We start from the raw sequence: 19,257 nt of genomic DNA, 5'->3' as shown, positions 1-19,257 counted from the left end.
TTTCAACGTTTTTTTTTTTATTTATTTTTGGGACAGAGAGAGACAGAGCACGAACGGGGGAGGGGCAGAGAGAGAGGGAGACACAGAATCGGAAACAGGCTCCAGGCTCCGAGCCATCAGCCCAGAGCCTGATGCGGGGCTCGAACTCACGGACCGCGAGATCGTGACCTGGCTGAAGTCGGTCGCTTAACCGACTGCGCCACCCAGGCGCCCCATCATTGTGTTGTTTTTAAGAACTCTTGTTATTTCCAACAAAGCTTGAAAGTAAAAGTCACAACAGGCAGAAAAAGACTTAGAAGTCTTCTTTGTTGAGCTTTTCTTAGGTTTGGTTCTTACTATTTTGCTGTGTTAGGGCCTCTAACATTACAGCATATGCTCTGTCACATTCTGAATGGTTAACTTAATAACTTGTTAAGTATGAGGGTTTTTTTGTTGTTGTTTATTTATTTTGAGAGAGAAAGAGTGCAAACGGGGTAGGGGCGGAGAGAGAGGGAGAGGGAGGGAGAGAATCCCAAGCAGCCTCCGTGCTGTCAGCACACAGCCCGACACGGGGCTCGATCCCATGAACCATGAGATTCGTGATCTGAGCCGAAATCAAGAGTTGGACACTTAACTGCCTGAGCCACCTAGGCATCCCAGAAGAAGAGGGGTGCCTGACTCTTGATCTCAGGGTTGTGAGTTACAAGCCCCATGTGGGGCATAGAGATTACTGAAAAATAAAATCTTAAAAAATAATAATAAAAGAAGCGGTCAGGAAACCAAGAGTCCGACGCTTAACCACTGAGCCATCCAGGTGCTCCCGAAGGCTTGTATTTAGTGACCTCAGCGCATCCCGCCGCCGTCAGCTGAGCTGTCCTGACGCATCAGGTTGCTAAGTAGCGATCAGACACTGAGACACGCAAGCCCCACCTGAAGCGAGTGTAGAATCTTCTGTAGAACAAGATTCCCGAAGAGCCTGATTCAGAAGAATGCAATGAGCTGTTTTCTTTGAATATGCCATTAAATAAAGGATTTACTTTTAATCATAGTCTAATAATGTTTGATTTGTTTCTTTTCCTTTTTTGAAAAGAAAAACCACTTTGGCTGGGTGGGGGTAGAGTAAAAAAAAAAAAAATGTGCATAACATAATTTGTTAAAATATTCAGTGTTCCCACTTGCAAAATTGATGTTATTTTAAGGGAAAATTGTGTCATTTATGTGGGTATGTATAACATTTAGTATTCTTTGATCATATGTTCACAAATAGGACACGTCATTTTTTAAAGAACTTCTTTCTTTTAAATAGTGGAAGTAAAAACAAAGCTAATATGTCCTATTTGGACGTGTGTGTGTGTGTGTGTGTGTGTGTGTGTGTGTGTGTGTGTGTGAGAGAGAGAGAGAGAGAGAGAGAGAGAGACAGACTGACCAGCAGAGGGAGCCAGAAGCTAAGTACTACTGCACTACTTGTAAAGCATTGATATTTTTAGTAATGCTTCGATGTTTGGTTTCAGTGCTTAATTTTAAAATTCAAAAACTAGGTGTAAACCTCCATTAAGACACTAATTTCATTATTATTTTAAGCTATCTAAAAGGTAAAAGTTCTTTTATGTACTAGTCTTTTGTATTATGGAAGGTTCTGTGAAACGCAGGTTGCTCTTGTTAATATTAAGCTTTGAAACATATACATATTTAAGTAATCTCTCTGCCCAAAGTGGGGCTTGAACTCATGACCTTGAGATTAAGAGTTGCACCCTCTACTGACTGAGTCAGCCAGACACCTCTGAAGTAGATATATTTTTATCTTCTTCTGTTCTGAATATTTTTTCTTATGACAAAATAAATACTAAAAAATTTTGCAAGTTTTCATAATTCATAGTTTACAATGAATTTTCTTTTCGAGGGAACTTTTTTTAATGTTTTTTTTTTAATGTTTATTTTTGAGAGACAGAGCATGAGTGGGGGAGGGGGAGAGAGAGAGGGAGACACAGAATCCAAAGCAGGTTCCAGGCTCTGAGCCATCAGCACAGAGCCCGAAGTGAGGCTCAAACCCACAGTGAGATCATGACCTGAGCTGAAGTCGGACACTTAACCGACTGAGCCCCCCAGGCGTCCCTCGAGGAAACTTTTATTTCCTGGGGTTAGGGATTTTGAGGAATCTAAAGAGACTGGTCTGCTTTTTCAGAGAAGACTCAGTTTTGAAAAGAATTCAAAGGAAACGTCATGATTTTCTATCAAAAGCAAACACCACAAAACTGAACTAGAAACAAAAAAGGGACCCTTGCCATCTTTTACTGCTTCCAACTCTAAAGAATCACACATAGTTCCATGAAAATCCAGCACCTTGGAGGAGAAGGGAGGCCTGTCCAGAGATCTAAATACAGTCACTAAATACGGTCTGTCCCGTGACAGTCCTGGGGCATGTCTTACCAGCCCCTCTGCCCGGATCAACTTAGAGGCCAATTTCTTAGGGCGTCTTTATTGTTGAAAATGTACAGACTTAAAAGCAGTAGCTTCGTTTACTACGTCTCCGTGTGCCTGTCCACCAGCTGGCTGGTCCGATATCATTGCTGCTCCCACCCTGGTCTCCCTTTTGCATTATTGAGAAGCAGACACTAAACATCATATCCTTTATATGTAAATGTATTAGTTTGTATCTCTAAGGGCTCTTTTTTTCTTTTTTTTATAAAAACTTTTTTTTAACATTTATTTGTTGAGAGACAGACCATGAGCAGGGGAAGGGCAGAGAGAGAGAGGGAGACACAGAATCCGAAGCAGGCTCCAGCTTCTGAGCGGTCGGCACAGAGCCCGACTCGGGGCTGGAACTCACAAGCCACGAGATCATGACCTGAGCCGAAGTCGGACGCTCACCCAACTGAGCCACCCAGGTGCCCTGTTGTTTTCTTTTTTTTAAAGAAACACAACTAAGTTGTGTGAGCTCAGTTGGGTGACCGACCGACTTCGGCTCAAGTCGTGATCTAATGGTTTGTGAGTTCGAGCCCCGTGTCAGGCTCACTGCTGTCAGAGCAGAGTCCACTTTGGATCCCCTGTCCCTCTCTCTCTCTGCCCCCTCCCCCTCTCGCACGCACGCACATGCTCTCTCTCTTTCAAAAATAAACATTAAAAAAATAATAACAATTAAAAGACAGAAAAAGAGGGGCGCCTGGGCTGCTCGGTCAGTGACGTGTCCGACATCGGCTCAGGCCGTGATCTCACGGTTAGTGGGTTTGAGCCCCGCATCAGACCCTGTGCTGACAGCCCGGAGCCTGCTTGAGATTCTCTCTGCGCTTTGTCCTTGCATGCGTGTGTGTTCTCTCTCTCTCAAAATAAATACACTTTAAGGCCGTCGACTGTTCTTTTTCCCATACGACTTACTTGTTGAAGAAACTACTTTTGTGGGAATTTTTTGTTCTGACAGGAGACCCGCACATTTTTTTTTTTTTTTCAACATTTTTTTTTTTATTTATTTTTGGGACAGAGAGAGACAGAGCATGAACGGGGGAGGGGCAGAGAGAGAGGGAGACACAGAATCGGAAACAGGCTCCAGGCTCCGAGCCATCGGCCCAGAGCCTGACGCGGGGCTCGAACTCACGGACCGCGAGATCGTGACCTGGCTGAAGTCGGACGCTTAACCGACTGCGCCACCCAGGCGCCCCGCGAGACCCGCACATTTTCTACGTTCCTTTATGTGACGTGGCTGCGGTGACGATCGGTGCCTCGATGTAACCATTCATTAGCATCGCAGCGTGGCACTGCTCTCGTTCTGTCAGTCCTTCTTTGTTTATTAACTGAAATAGCTTTATAAAGAAAAACTTCCCCTAACCTATTATCCGGTTACCCGATGATCTGGTTTATATGGTTTGTATAGGAAGACTGGGTAAACACAGGATTCTTTCTCTTTGTCTTCCAGCTTATAAAATAATGAGTTTGGTCACTAGCATTCTCCAGTAATGATTAATGGTTTTACAGCATCGGTTTGAACTCCTAAGTTTCAACATATTTGTGCTTCCATCCATTGAAGGGGTTATTCTTATTGGTCCCTGAATTGTCCCATGTTGGGCCAGTGAAAGCTTGTTCAGGCTGACTGCTTAGTCCTTTTGACATGTCCTGGTTACCATGGATTTTTTTTTTTAATATTTTGCTGCCAGCCAATCAGATTTATAAAATAAAAACGCCTGTGCTACATTTATTTATTTTGAAATGCTAAAATCTGCTAAAATACCATAGTCGAGAAATTGGTAATTTGATGTCTCTTTTACTTAAAGGCCGCTACTTATTCCGAAACATTTCTTTGTCTTTGTCCGTAGACCAAATTATCAAAAATCCTCATGATTAAAAAGGAACATATCAAAAAATTAAGGGAAATGAACACCGAAGCAGAAAAATTGGTAAGGATATTTCTCTTTTTTGTTTGCTTGTCTAATTTTCAAATGGTGGGGACTTCTGTTATCTGAGGATGTATAAATTTTTTACAGACGAAAACCTTGAGATAAATGTTATTGTTAAATCCTCATTTGCTATCTTTATCTCTCGTTGTACTGAACACAGCCGAGCAAATTGTCAGTGCAATGCGGTTCGTTACCCAGACCTCATTATTGCCACCGAGTGTCCAGTTGAACGGGATTAATGGGTTTGCTGGGTTCGTTGACAGTTTGCGTGAAGGTAGGCCCCCTAGCGTTGGCACCTCTGACTAAGGAAGTCGTGTTAACAGTGGTTATGAAAAGTGATCCAGAATGAATAAAATCCAGAAATACATAAATTGGCATATTCAGATTATCTTGACAGTATTTATATCCTATTCTGTTCATCTAATCGGTCCAAAAACATGAGAGTCCCCATTTTATTCATAGGAGAGAATTATCAGAGTTTCTTTAAAAATGTAAAAACTTCGCTAGGAAAGTGTTTGAGGTATACTGGAAGTCATAACTTGCTTATGGATTTATAGGGTGGCAAATAGATTTCATCCCAAGTGCTGTCTCCACGTGATTGCACATGGTCTTGTGGGAATTTGGACGTAACGGCGGGCTCGTGACCGGCCTGGGCGAGCACTGTAGCTAGTTACCCGCCTCTGCAGGAGAGGGAGTCAGCGTTACCCATCCGTCTCTAGTGTGTGCGGGCAAACGCATGGACAAGCGATACCCGAGTGAGAGGGGAACAGTCTTCTTTTAGGATGATGGGATTTTTTTATCTGAACTTCACTTTGAATTTTCTAAGTTGAACCTCCGTTTTGTGGAATTGGAAACTGAAGACCGAAGACGTCAAGGGATTTCAGTCTAAGATCATCTGCTGCTTGATAGTACAAATACCCAAACGGGCTTCTGGGTCCCAGCCTAACTCACTTAGGTGCAATATGACATTAGTATCGACAGAGACAGGGCTTATCAAAGAGAGCAGAAAATTAACCGTAACATTTTGCCGTGACACGTCCTAAACATAAAAATATGTGCACCTGCTTCTTTCCTGCTGGACTCTTAATTCTTAGTCTTGGTTTCCAGCAGCTCTACCCCTGCCCTTTTCGCTACGCTCCCCCACTGCACCTCCTCAGATCACTTCGTCATCTCTTCCGTCTTTATGCACAATCAAGTCACTTCACTTCCGTGTCACCAGCTAGGACTTTCCCTGCGTCTGCGCTCCACACCTTGAACTAACTACTGGGCTGGCCTTAGCCTGCTTAGCGCTCCCTACTTCGAATGGAGGCCCGATTGGATGTTGGCTTGCTTCTTGGCATGAGAGAACTTTTTAGAAGTCTAGATGGCTTGATATGTTTTATCGTTAGTTTTGTTTGATTTATGATTAAAAACAGTTCCCATTATAAAAATCCAATTATTGTAAGACTGATGACAAAAACCGTGGTTCTTTTATTAAAAAAATTTTTTTAATGTTTATTTTTGAGATACAAAGAAACAGAGCATGAGAAGGGACAGGGCAGAGAGAGAGGGAGACCCAGAATCCGAAGCAGGCTCCAGGCTCTGAGCTGTCAGCACAGAGCCCAACTTGGGGCTCGAACTCACAAACTGTGAGATCACATCCTGAGCCGAAGTTGGACACTTAACCAACTGAGCCACCCAAGTGCTCCAAGATTTTATTGTTTTACTCCCCCCCCCCTAAGATTTTATTGTTTTAAATGATCTCTCCACCCAATGTGGGGTTTGAACATACAACCCCAAGATCAAGAGTTGAATACTCTACCGATGGAGCCAGCCAGGTGCCCCAAATCAGTAGTTATATTTAACATTAATAAAGTTCAAGCCCTGCATCAGGCTCACTGCTGTCAGCGTGGAGCCCACTTCGGGCTCTTTTGAATAAAAGGCAAAGATTGCCAAACTGGATGAAAAATAAAACCCCAACTCTATGATGAACACAAGAGACACATTTAATATTAAAGGATCCTGAAAATATAAAGTTTTAAATGTATGAAAAGATATACAGGGCAAAGTTTTAAAATAACAGAAGGTCTGACGGCTATATTAATATCTGACAGTAAAATTCAGGGCAACAGATATTGGATATAAAGAAGTTTGCTTCTTAATGATGAAAAGTTATAATTTCAAGATAATAATTTGAAATTTATATGTACCTGAGGATGACTTCCAAATACATAAAGCAAAAATTGACAAAATTCAAAGGAAAAGATAATCCCACTCTATAGAAGGACAGCTTCCATAGCCCTCTTAGTAACTAATAAAACAAGTAGTCAAAAAATCTATTCATGGGGCGCCTGGGTGGCACAGTCGGTTAAGCGTCCGACTTCAGCCAGGTCACGATCTCGCGGTCCGTGAGTTCGAGCCCCGCGTCGGGCTCTGGGCTGATGGCTCGGAGCCTGGAGCCTGTTTCCGATTCTGTGTCTCCCTCTCTCTCTGCCCCTCCCCCGTTCATGCTCTGTCTCTCTCTGTCCCAAAAATTAAAAAAAAAAAAAAATCTATTCAGGAGGGGTTCCTGGCTGACTCGGTTGATAGACCACGTGACTCTTGATCTTGGGTTGTGAGTTCAGGCCCCACGTTGGGCATAGAGCTTACCCTGCATCGGGCTCTCTGCTGTCAGCTTTAAAATATATCTAATAAGGATATAGATTTTAACAACACAGTTAACAAACTCGATCATGCTGGCATGTATAGAATATTATACCTACCAGCTATAGGGTACCTATTATTTTCAAGTTCACATAGAGTATTTATAAAATTTCGGGACTTCTGGGTGGCTCAGTCGGTTAAGCATCCACCTTCGGCTCAGGTCACAGTTCTTTGTGTTCAAGCCCCACGTCGGGCTCTTTGCTGACAGCTCAGAGCCTGGAACCTGCTTCTGAATCTGTGTCTCCCTCTCTCTCTCTCTCTGCCCTTCCTCTCCTTGTGCTCTGTCTGTCTCTCTCAAAAATAAACACTAAAAAACTTTTAAAAAATCATTAAAACTAAATTCTGTTTCTACTTGCCCAAGTCACTTTATATTTCCATGCCTTCCCTGAACTTTCCCACCATTTAAAGTGAAAAAGTCTTGGGACACCTGGGTGGCTCAGTCAGTCTGACTTCGGTTCAGGTTATGATCTCATAGTTAGTGGGTTCGAGCCCCGCGTCGAGCTTCACTCTGCCAGTGAGGAGCCTGCTTGGGATTCTGTCTCTCACCCTTTCTCTTTGCCCCTCTCCCACTCTCGCTCACTCTCCTGCTCTCAAAATGAATAAATAAACTTTATTTTATTTTATTTATTTATTTATTTATTTTAAAGTTTATTTATTTTTGACAGAGAGAGAGGCAGAGAATGAGCAGGAGAGAGGCAGAGAGAGATGGAGACACAGACTCAGAAGCAGGCTCCAGGCTCTGAATTGTCAGCACAGAGCCTGACATGGGGCTCGAACTCACAAACTGCAAGATCATGACCTGAGCTGAAGTCAAATGCTCAACCAACTGAGCCACCCAGGCGCCCCAATAAACTTTTTTTAAAAAGTTATTGAAAAAAAGCCCAGAAGCTCGAATTGTTACCAAGAGGGAGATGGCAAAGGAAAGAGGCCTCGGTTCTTTTCTCTGCCACAATGAAGAATTGGAGGACAGCAGAGCGCAGGTAGAGCAGACAAGGTTTTATGAAAGTCCGTTCGTGGGGAGGAGCGCGCCAGTCCGCAGAGCCCACAGCCTGACAGGTCCTGATAATGTAATAATCAGCCGACTCCTCCTGCCCTTTCCCGGGATGTACTCGAGGGGCACCTGGGTGGCTCAGGTTAAGCATCCGACTTCAGCTCAAGTCGTGATCTCACGGTTCGGGAGTCCGAGCCCCTCATCGGGCCTACTGCTGTGAGCGTGGAGCCCACTTCGGATCCTCTGTCCTGCTCTTTCTGCCCGTCGCCTGCTTGCGCTCTCTCAAAAATAAATTCAAAAAACAAAACCAAACCCAAGATGTAGGGGAAATGCCTGCATGGAGTAGGAAACCGCATCATTTCTATTCTAGAGGCGCAGGTCAGGTAAGGACAAGCGCTGCTCTCTGCACAAGGGCAAGAAGCTTAACAGACAGCTCTTCCTCTGCTGGGATGTTGTAACCGCACACCGACTCCTAGGTGGCTGCACTGGGGTGCTCCCTGGGCGGCCCTCGGGGTCCCTGTCAGGGACGTCTAAGGCCCACCCTCCCGTCGCCCGTGCCTAGCTTCCTGCCTCACAGAATGAACTACATATCCAGAGGCTCCTCCATTACGTTTCCAAGAAAATTTAATATGGATACGATATTAACGACATACCAGAGTTGACAAAATGGCAAAACTCCTTAAACGTTAAAACATTCCTTGAAGGGGTATCTGGGTGGCCCAGTTGGTTTAGTGTCCGACTTCAGCTCAGGTCATGATCTCACAGTCTGTGGGTTCACGCCCCATATCTGGGCTCTCTACTGTCAGTACGGAGCCTGCTTCGGATCCTCTGTCCCGCTCTTTCTGCCCCTCCCCTGTTCTCGCCCTTGCTCGCTCGCTCTCTCAAAAAAAAAATTAAAAAAAGAAATTAAAAAAAAGAACATTACTCAAACACCTAGGAAGTCTGATGATGTCCAAAGAAAATATGGCACTTCCATGGGCATAAAAAGGTGAAGCAGACAGTGACTGATTTTAGGGGATCTCCAAGTGGTAACAGATCGACAGTCTACTCACGTTAATATCTTGATTGAGTCTCACAATGCAAAACTCTCAAAACATTTAGTAAAATCATTCCAACTGGTAAACATAACCTGGGCATTGGTAAATAATATGTTTCAAACACACTCACTCGGGATTCCCGGCTGGCCCCGTCTGTGGAGCGTTTGGCTCTTGATCTCAGAGTCGTGAGTTTGAGCCCCACGTTGGGCATAGAGATTACTTAAAAATAAAATCTTCAAAAATAAATAAAACGTATTCACTCATTATGTTAATGTTACAAAAGCACTAGCATTTAAACATAAACCTGGCATTCGGGTTCATGGGATAAGATCAAGGCACGACGTATCAGGTTACTGTAGAATGATACGTTTCCCAAGGAAGGAAAAGCCTAAATCACGTGTTTACTTAGAGAATCGAACCTTAAATTGTTTAGGGGCGCTTGGGTGGCTCTGTCAGTTAAGCATCCGACTTCGGCTCAGGTCATGATCTTGCAATTCATGGGTTCGAGACCCATGTTGGGCTCTGTGCCGACAGCTCAGAGCCTGGAGCCTGTTTTGGATTCTGTGTCTCCGTCTCTCTCTGCTCCTCCCCCGCTCGTGCTCTGTCTCTCAAAAATAAACATTTAAAAAAAATTTTTTTTATAAAGAAAAACTTAGATGAATGCTATTGCAAATTGTGTTGATTTTTGGAGAGATGCAAACTATAAATAGTATCAGAAGTATGTTCGGGAGTGTTTTTGATACCCGTCTTTGTCACAGACAGATGGATTTATGCGCAAAGTACCTCCTTTGTGGGGTGCCCGGGTGGCTCAGTCAGTTAAGCTTCCAGCTTTGGCTCAGGTCATGATCTCATGGGTCTTGAGTTCAAGCCCCGCATCGGGCTCGCTGTCATCAGCACAGAGACCGCTTCAGATCCTCTGTCCCCCCCCCCCTCGCCACTCCCCCACGTGCATGCTCTTTCTCTGTGAATCTCAAAAAGCAGTAAATAAAACAGAAGAGCTGTTCTTTAAAAGAAAGGGAATATAGCAATTTTTCCAGAATTATGAATTAAAGATTTTCTGAGTATACGTTCCATTTATGCCATGTAACTTTTTTCTTTATTTTTCTCTAAAGCTTCAAGTTAACAACGTTAAACTAACTGAACATTTGCCAACCCCTCCTGTTTTTAGCACCAGCGACGGGTAATTTTATCTTCCCTATCCCCACCCATCCTCCACCTGAACAAATAGTTAATTTCATTAATTTAATTTGGAAGTTGAAAGCTAACTTAAGTTTTATTTTTACCAAAATATCCCGAGTAGCTTGCTGTTTCTCACCTCAAAGGACTGGACGTACTATTTTGCTCAAAGTATATTTTCTTATGGAATTTACAAGGAAAATAGAATATTGGTCTGACAAAGTCACCTTTGATGGTGGAAAGCTTAATCTTTTATCTCAGCCTTTACTCAGCAAAAATATGAACTCAGAAGTTCAAACTTTCTATTTGTAAAGTGATTGAGATTATTATTTTTTATTACTTTATTTTTGTTACTTTTATTTATTTTAGATTATAATAAAATATTTAGTCCCTTTTATTTTTTAATGTTTTATTATTTATTGTTGAGAGGGAGGAGAGATAGAGATGGACAGAGAGAGGATCCCAAGCAGGCTCCATGCTGTTAGCACAGAGCCTAATGTGGGGTTTGAACTCACAAACAGTGAGATCATGGCTTGAGGTGAAATCAAGAATCCAACACTTAACTGACTGAGCTACCCAGGCGCCCCAAAATATTTAGTCACTTTCATAATCCAACAAGGACAAATTTCTCAATCATATACCTTGCTCAAATTATGTAGTATATTAACTCGGGGAAAATTTGAGGTTGTTCATTTCAATATGCCTTTTCTATTTTGGGTTCTTTGAATATCTTAAAACTATACAGAGCATTCACAAGCTAATAGTGCACATGGAATTTATTAAAATAGGTTTGAATTGCTTCAGCATATATAAAAGTGGATGTTGAACCAACAGTCCCACTTTGAAAAGATGCCTTACCCTACATGAGTAAAGATGCGTAATAATCCAAGGAGGTCCAGGAAAAGGCGTCTGTCCCCGAGAATTCTGTCGGAACCGTAGTTAAAACCTTGTATTAGTGGTTCGCCGAGTGATACGCCCTCCATGCTGCTTCCCGCTCTCTTTTCCACCAACTTTGGAAGTTGGTTTTCCTGCCCAGAATATGTTGTCGGAACTGTCTTGCCATGCTTTAGTCCTCTTCATTTGGGGGATTGGGGACCTCTGCAGAAATCTGCTTCCCAGTTAACCAGCCTTCAAAGTATAATCCATTTTGCACGTCACACCCAACCTGCGTGTGGCAGCCTGACTGATTGATTATGGGAGCCGTTGGTAGAAAACCATGTGTGATTATAGTAAATATTTAAAAGGTCAGGTTTTTTGGGTTGTTTTTTTTTTTTTTTTTTAATGCAGCTTTACTGATACCTTGTACACACCCATTTACAGGAAGTGGACAACTGGTTTTCAGTTCATAGTTCAGTTCGTGGCTTGTGCAGACATTCTCACAGTCCGTTTCAGAATATCTTCATCACTCCCGAAAGAAACCCCACTTATTTTTTAGCAGTAACTCCTCATTTCCCCTCAAAAGCCGCACCCCCGTACCTCGGCAACCGCTAATCTGATTTCCGTCCACCCGTTCTGGACGTTGACCGTGAACGAATCATGCGACGTGTGGTCTTTGGGGACGGGATTCTTTGCTGTGGCCCCATGTTGTGAAGGCCCATCCGCCTGGTTTGTGCGTTACCGGTACTTCTTCTGTTGACAAATAACATTCCGTTGTGTGGACTCACCCCGTCTTCCTTATCTGTTCCTCGGTTGCTGCCACTCTCGGGCTGTTACGAGTAAAGCTGCCTGAAAGCTTGTGTATAAGGTTTCACATAGACGTGTGTTGTCGTTTCCGTTGGGTCTTTGCCTAGAAGTGGAGTCGCTGAGCCACGCGGTAGCTCATTTAAGCTTTTGAGGAAGTGCCGGGCTACTTTCCAAAAAGAAGACCGATTGCGACGCAGTTTTCCTTTTATCTGTCCAGAAAGCGGGCAAGGTTGTAAGAGTGTATGTTATCAACCTTTAAATTACAGAGTTGCCTTAGATGTTTGTTAAAAGACTAGCAGGTCCGACTCTTGAAGATGATCATTTATTCAGAAAAAAATTTTAGTGTAATTCACCACATTAAGAGAGAAAAGAGAATCCCTAAGAGCATCTCGATAGATGCAGAAAAGCTGTCTTACAAAATTAAACATCCCTCCCTGGGAGAAAAATAAATACTGTTATCAAACTGGGAATAGAAAGGATATCCCCAAATCTAACGGAGTATTTACCAAAAAAACTTAAAGCAGATATCATACTTACTAGTGAAGTGTTAAAAACTTTCTCTTTGGGGAGAAAAAAGAACTTTGGTGTCTGGCTGGCTCAGTCTGTAGAGCACGTGACTCTTGATCTTGAGGTCATGAGTTCAAGCTCCACATGGGGCATAGAGACTACTTAAAAAAATAAACAAACAAAAAACCTTTCTCTTTAAAACTGGTAAGGGGGTAGGTGGGGGGCGCCTGGGTGGCTCAGTTGGTTAAGCTTCCGACTTCGGCTCAGGTCATGATCTTGTGGTCTGTGGGTTCGAGCCCTGCATCAGGCTCTGTGCTGACAGCTCAGAGCCTGGAGCCTGCTTCGGATTCTGTGTCTCCCTCTCTCTCTCTCTGCCCCTCCCCTGCTCGCTCGCTCGCTCTCTCTCTCTCTCTCTCTCTCTCTCTCAAAAATAAATAAACATTAAAAAAAAAAGATACAACTACAAGAAAATAAAAGGCAAGCCACAGAATGGAAAGAAATACTTACAGCACATGTAATTGACCAAAAGCTTGCATCCAGAATATATGAAGAACTATAAGTCAATAAAAAAAAAAGACAGAAATAGAAAACAGGAAAGAGAATTGAATAGAGAATACTCAAACGTACAAAAGGTATTTGAAAAGGTAATAGAGAAAATGCAGATTAATACCACAAAGACGACTCACAACCTCTAAAGTGGCTAATATTCAAACACTTAAAATACCAAAGATCGGAAAATACGTGAAGCAACTAGAACTTTCTTATTCCATCACTTTGGGAAACTCTTTGGCTCTGTTTACTAAAACCAAACCTAGCAGCACTATTATCAGCCAAGAACTAGAAGCATCCCTTTTGCCCAGCACCAGATGGAACGGGTTGAACGGCTGAATGCCTCCTATTTCTACAAAGGAATACTGTGCCGCGGTGAACGAACTAACCAGGGAGATACACAACCCGTGGATAAATCCCACAGTGTTGATGGAAAGAAGCTGGGAACAAAAGTATATACTGTGTAACTGTGTTTTCTATAAAGTTCAAAAGTCAAACTGTGATGTTTGCTGTCAAGGTTAGGTTGCTTTGGAGAGAAAAGAGAAGGGATTGTAAGGTGACGTGGGTCAGGGGCTTCTGGGGTGTTAGTGGTTTCTGTGGCTGATCTGGGTGGGTTTTTCCCATTACTTCCCCAACTTTGTTGAGGTATAATTAGCATACAGTGAGCTGTACCTGTTTAAAAAATGTGTGTTTGATCAGATATATGTGTGTGTGTGTGCATATACACACATACCCATGAAACCATCGCCACAGAGGGGATTACAACTCCCCTCCCGACAGATTTCCCCAAGTCCTTTGTGATCTATCCCTCCCGCTACCCCAGGCTCCAGGCAACCACCGGTCTGCCTTCTGTTAAACAGATTAGGTTGCATTTTCTAGAATTGTACGTAAACGGAATCATTCAGTATATGTGCTTTTCTTTCTTTCTTTCTTTCTTTCTTTCTTTCTTTCTTTCTTTCTTTCTTTCTTTCTTTCTTTCTTTCTTTCTTTCTTTCTTCCTTCCTTCCTTCCTTCCTTCCTTCCTTCCTTCCTTCCTTCCTTCCTTCCTTTCTTTCTTTCTTTCTGCCTGGCATCTTTCATTGGGTGTAATGATCTTGATTCATCCACCTGGTTGTGTGTTCCATAGTTTGTGCAACATTCCGTAATTCTTTTTATTGCTAAGTAGGATCTCACTGTGTAGATACAGCACAATTGTTTCTCCATTTGCCTGTTGAGGGGTGTTTGGATAGTTTACATTTTTTAGCTATTACAAATTAAATTGAACCTTCTCGCGAACTGTGAGATCGAGCCCCCCAGCTATCAGCACAGAGCCTGCTTGGGAGTCTCCCTCTCTGCCCCTCCCCTACTCTCATATATTCATTCCCTCTCTCTCTCTCTTTGTCTTTCTCTCTCTCAAAATAAAATAAACTTGAAAAGAAATGCTGAGTTTTATATAGCATGAAGTTGTAACTGAAAGGTCTCATTCTGGCAGTCAGGGAGCCCTCAGCCTGACGTACAATCTAACAGTTGATACATCCCGTTACATACACAGACTTGCAAATGTATTTTCTGTTCCAAAAAGAATTTTAAATATTTTCAATAGACCGTTAAGAAGAAAAAGTTGAACTCTCCCACAGTGTGCGATTGAAAAATAGAGGTGCAGGGGCGCCTGGCTGGCTCAGTCGGTGGATCACATGACTCTTGACTCTTGAGTTCAGGCCCCATGTTAGGCGTAGAGATTATGTAGAAATGAAATAAATATTTAAAAAAGAAAAACAGAGATGGAAAACACGAGAGAAAAATTAAGAGACGGCCAACCAGAAGGCCGTCAGAAGAGCACAGAGAACATGGCGGGTAGTGAGCTATCCACACAGGGACAGAAGAAGACTTCCCACCGTGGGAGAGGAAGACAGCCAACTCATTATGAGTTTTGGGTTTTTTTAAGTTTATTTACTTTGAGAGAGACTGAGAGTGTACAAGCAGTGGAGGAACAGAGAGAGAGGGAGAGAATGAATCCCACGCTGTCAGCGTAGAGCCCGACACGCGGCTCGATCCGACGAAACCAGGAGATCATGACCCGAGCTGAAAACAAGAGTCAGATGCCCACTCGACTGAGCCCGCCGGGCGCCCCTCGTCATGAGGTCTTCACGTTGACTCTGTGGCTTTCCTCCCATAGCCGCAGTTGTTGGCTCAAAGGTTCCGCATCTTCTGTGTGGTAACTGTTTCGATATTTGGAGGCAGCTTACACCTCTTCTGTCTTCCTGGTCCTTTGCAGACTGAAGAGTCTCCCGTCAGATTTGTAAACACTTCACGTAAACGTTGGCAAATGTGTGCAGAAGTAGGCGGACCGCTCTACACCGTAGGTGGGGGCGTAAGTTCCAGTTCTGGGGCGTCATCGCGGAGGACAGTCAGGTGCACAGAGATGCGCATACAAGAGTGTTCTCCGAAGGATAGCTCGTAAGAGCAACAAAAGAAGAAAATGTAAATGCCCGTCTGAAGCCATCTGTCAGATGAATCCTGACACGGTTTCCCTACCCGAACACTGTGTAATTCCTAAAAGGAGCGAGTTAGATCTGCCTATATCCACATGGAAAGCTCTCCAAGACGCATTACATTGGACAGACTGTAGGACAATATTCCATTTTTATCGGATTCCATTTTTGTAAAAAAGCTGTGCATATGTGTGTACGAAACGCCTCGAAAAAGTGACTGGAAAGCCACACGCCAAATTTGACGGGGTCCACCACGGAGGGCAGCGTGGGGTGGGTGGGCACAGATAAGTAACAGGGTCTTTCTTGTTACATTCTATTTTTGTATTGTTCTGTTCTGTCCCAATGAGATGTATTGATGAGCTACTTGTGTAATAAATATTTGCCAGTTTATTTTAAAAGATCCTTTTCCCGGGGCACCTGGGTGGCTCAGTCAGTTAAGCGTCTGACTTTGGCTCAGGCCACTATCTCCTGGTTCGCGAGTTTGAACCCTGCGTCAGGCTCTCCACTGTCAGGGCAGAGCCCACTTTAGACCCTCTGTCCCACTCTCCACCCCCCCCCCCCCCCGCTTGCACACGCTCTCTCAAAAATAAGTAAAATGAAAAGATAATAAATAAATAAAAGATCCCTTTCCCTTGAGCCTTTTTTTATACAATATGATTTTGGATTCTTTCACAATTCTGCTTCCTCTCCTCTGGATATTCCCGTTTGCCTGATGATGTGGGGCCCAGATAGGCTATAATATTCCAGATTAAGTCACACTGGTACCATATGCTTGCTGTGCAGGTTGACAGTAGCCTTATCACAGGAGCGGCTTATGTAAATTTATGGCCAAAACTCCCACACCCTTACACACGAACTGGTCTGTCTGCTCTCTTATCCCCTAAAACGTTCTGCGTCTCTAGACGGTTGCCTTGGGCCTCAGCTCATAAGCCACACAAGAAAATCATTCATTACTTTGTTACCAGACCTTGTTTTTGACCAAAAGTTGCATTAGGTATTATTTTATATAGTTCAACTTAATATCTGACTCTATGCCTCACTTTATTCATGTAGACCTAACTCAATGTCAAATTTGTGCTTAAAAAAATTTGCATTGTAGGAGGCACCTGGGTGGCTCAGTTGGTTAGGCGTCCAACTTGGGCTCAGGTCCTGATCTCTCAGTTTGTGGGTTCGAGCCCCGCATCCGGCTCTGTGCTGACAGTTTGGAGCCTGGAGCCTGCTTGGGATTCTGTGTCTCCCTCTCTTTCTGCCCCTCCCCAGCTTGCACTCTCTCTCTCTCTCTCTCTCTCTCTCAAAACTCAATAAACATTTAAAAAAATTTTTTTTAATTTGAATTGTATGTGTAAAAGCTGAGTAGTAAATGTATTCTATTTAAAAAATTACCACTCTTCTTGAATTTGATGTTTTTTCTTCTTTTTGTTTTTGTACATCTAAGCACATATAGTGTATATATTATTGAGCATTTGGGGGTGGGTATATTTTAAAATAACTGTTACACTGCATCGTATTCCGCTCTCACTTCATAATACCAGGGAATGTGGGCTGTCCTCTCCAATGCCAGCTATTGTAGGATTCTGACATCGATTCTTACATCGTTTAGTCTTTGTGGCTGAAACACAAATAGCTCATTGACTTCAGCTCAGGTCACGACCTAGCGGTTTGTGAATTTGAGCCCCGTCGGGCTCTGTGCTGGCAGCTCGGGGCCTGGAGCCTGCTTCGGATTCTGTGTCTCCCTCTCTCGGCCCCTCCCCTGCTCATGCTCTGTCTCTGTCTCAAAAATAAATAAAACATTAAAAAAAAAATTTTTTTTTTTTTTTAATTTTTTAAAGTAGGCTCCTGTCCAATGTGGAGCTTGAACTCATGACCCTGAGACAAGAGTCACACGCTCTGTGGGCTGAGCCAGCCAGCCACTCCTGTGTACATTTTGGTGTGTGTATGTGAAGTCCTCGTGTGTCTGTATCTAAATGGCTCATGAACACACTGAACACCGAAGTTGAGGATCAAGGCCTTTGACATCCTGCAGTGAATTCTGTGCAAGGAGATACAGAGCCTTTAATAATTCTGATATAGATTAACTAGCTCTGAGTCTGCCAGAATACACTCTTCCGCTCAAGAAGAGACCGGGTCAGGTGCTTGGCGAAACCCCACACCGTGTCCTCGGTCACCCCCAGTCCGCCCCGGCAAGGAGATGCAGTTAAATTTACCGCGGCTCGTTGACCCTTGTATTCTGTTAAGTGCGGGCTCTGGGGGTCGTCCACTGCGCCTAACTGCACAAAACCTGAAGCCGAGGAAGGCGACGCGGCTCAGGAGGCACCAGGGGTAAACTGAGTCGGAGGTCCTGCCGAGGCCTCGAAGCTCGCCTCCACAGTGCTCCCTTCCCTGCTCTCCCTGCAACATTCTCCCCCTGCCGCACAGGTCCTCCCTGGGGCGGGGGGGGGGGGGAGGGGGGGGTTGTGAGGATCCAGGGAGACCCCGTTGGACACCTAGGGTAGCGTCCGGCGCGTCGTCATGGTCACTACGCACACGTCACCCGCACGTTACTCGCGTGGGCCTCCTTCCGCCTCGGGGCTCTCGGTAACGTGGCGGGGTCGTGCAGCTGGCCTCTGCGGTTTCTGTCTCCCAGACCATTGTAGTTCTGCGATCTGGGCCTCGTGGGCGGCCCGGGCCTGCTTCCCGCCTTCCCTGTGCTTCCGGGACGGGACGCGAGGTCCGCCCTCCGGGAAGTCCTGGAGGAGACGCGGCTGCCTCGGCCTGGCAGGAGGGGCCCGTCGAAGCACCTGCGGCCGGTCCAGCGGGCGGGGGGGACAGAGCAAAGCCCACGGCGGCTCACGCTTCCGGGTGGGGGGCAAACACGGACGAGGGCACGGCGATTGCACCTGCCGCTCCGAGCATTTTCTGTGTGCGAGGCGGTGCGCGGGCACGCGCTTCCCCGTCATCGCCGCGTCCTCCCGTTAGGTAAGTATTCGTATGGTCCCCGTTTGGCACTCGAGGAAAACAGCACAGAGAGGTTAAGGAGCATGCCTGAGGCCGCACAGCGAGCAGGTGACAGTTGCGATTTGAACCTCTGTGGTGTGATTCCGGCTCCCGTGCTCTTAACCGGTGTGCTACATTCAGTTGATTCCAGATGGAGAAGAATGGAGTCCCCGTAACCAGAATACTTCAAATGAGTATATGTGGGTTTTCTTTTGTTTGTTTTTTTACCAACTTTTTTATTTTGAAAAGTGGCAAACTTAGGAGAAAATTGGAAGACTAATGAAATGAACAGGTATACAAATTCAACAATTCTGCTTCATATAACTTATTCTCTGTCTTGGGGCACCTGGGTGGCTCAGAAGGTTCGGCGTCCAACTCTTGATTTCGGCTCAGGGCATGATCTCTCAGTTTGTGAGTTCGAGCCCTGCGCCAGGCTCTGTGGTGATAAAATAAACTTAAAACAACAACAACAACAACAACAACAACAACAACAAACAAAAACAAAAACCCTGTCTCTGTAAGATCTCCTTTAAAAAAAAAAAAAAAGGTAAAATCTTGTCATTTGCAACAATGTGGATGGAACTGGAATGTATTATGCTAAGCAAAAGAAGTCAGGCAGAGAAAGACCTACAGTTTTACTCATATGTGGAATTTAAGAAACATAACAGATGAACGTAGGGGAAGGGAAGGAAAAATTAGATAAAAACAGAGAAGGAGGCAAACCATAAGAGACTCTTAAATACGGAGAACAAACTGAGGGTTGCGGGCAGGGTTTGGGGCGGGGAGGGCTGGGCTAAATGGGTGCCGGGCAGGAGGGAGGACAC

The 19,257-nt window shown here is 44.3% G+C and overlaps 1 protein-coding gene across 8 annotated transcripts in view; it reads left to right on the top strand.

The window, feature by feature from the left end:
* Positions 1 to 19,257, top strand: part of LIN9 (lin-9 DREAM MuvB core complex component) — a 63,623-nt gene that overhangs the window by 37,223 nt on the left and 7,143 nt on the right. For 7 of the 8 annotated variants that reach the window (XM_058702448.1, XM_058702452.1, XM_058702454.1 and 4 more), the window contains one exon: positions 4,284 to 4,364. In XM_058702448.1, the coding sequence (XP_058558431.1) occupies positions 4,284 to 4,364 (81 nt within the window). Of the gene's footprint in view, positions 1 to 4,283; positions 4,365 to 15,243; positions 16,843 to 19,257 lie in introns of those variants that run through there. The other variant, XM_058702456.1, reaches the window with a different exon arrangement.

The sequence above is a fragment of the Neofelis nebulosa genome, chromosome 15 (genome assembly GCF_028018385.1).
Source record: "Neofelis nebulosa isolate mNeoNeb1 chromosome 15, mNeoNeb1.pri, whole genome shotgun sequence".
Classification (NCBI taxonomy): domain Eukaryota; kingdom Metazoa; phylum Chordata; class Mammalia; order Carnivora; family Felidae; genus Neofelis; species Neofelis nebulosa.
Note: the sequence above shows the minus strand (reverse complement) of the source record. Positions and strands in the feature narration are given on the sequence as shown.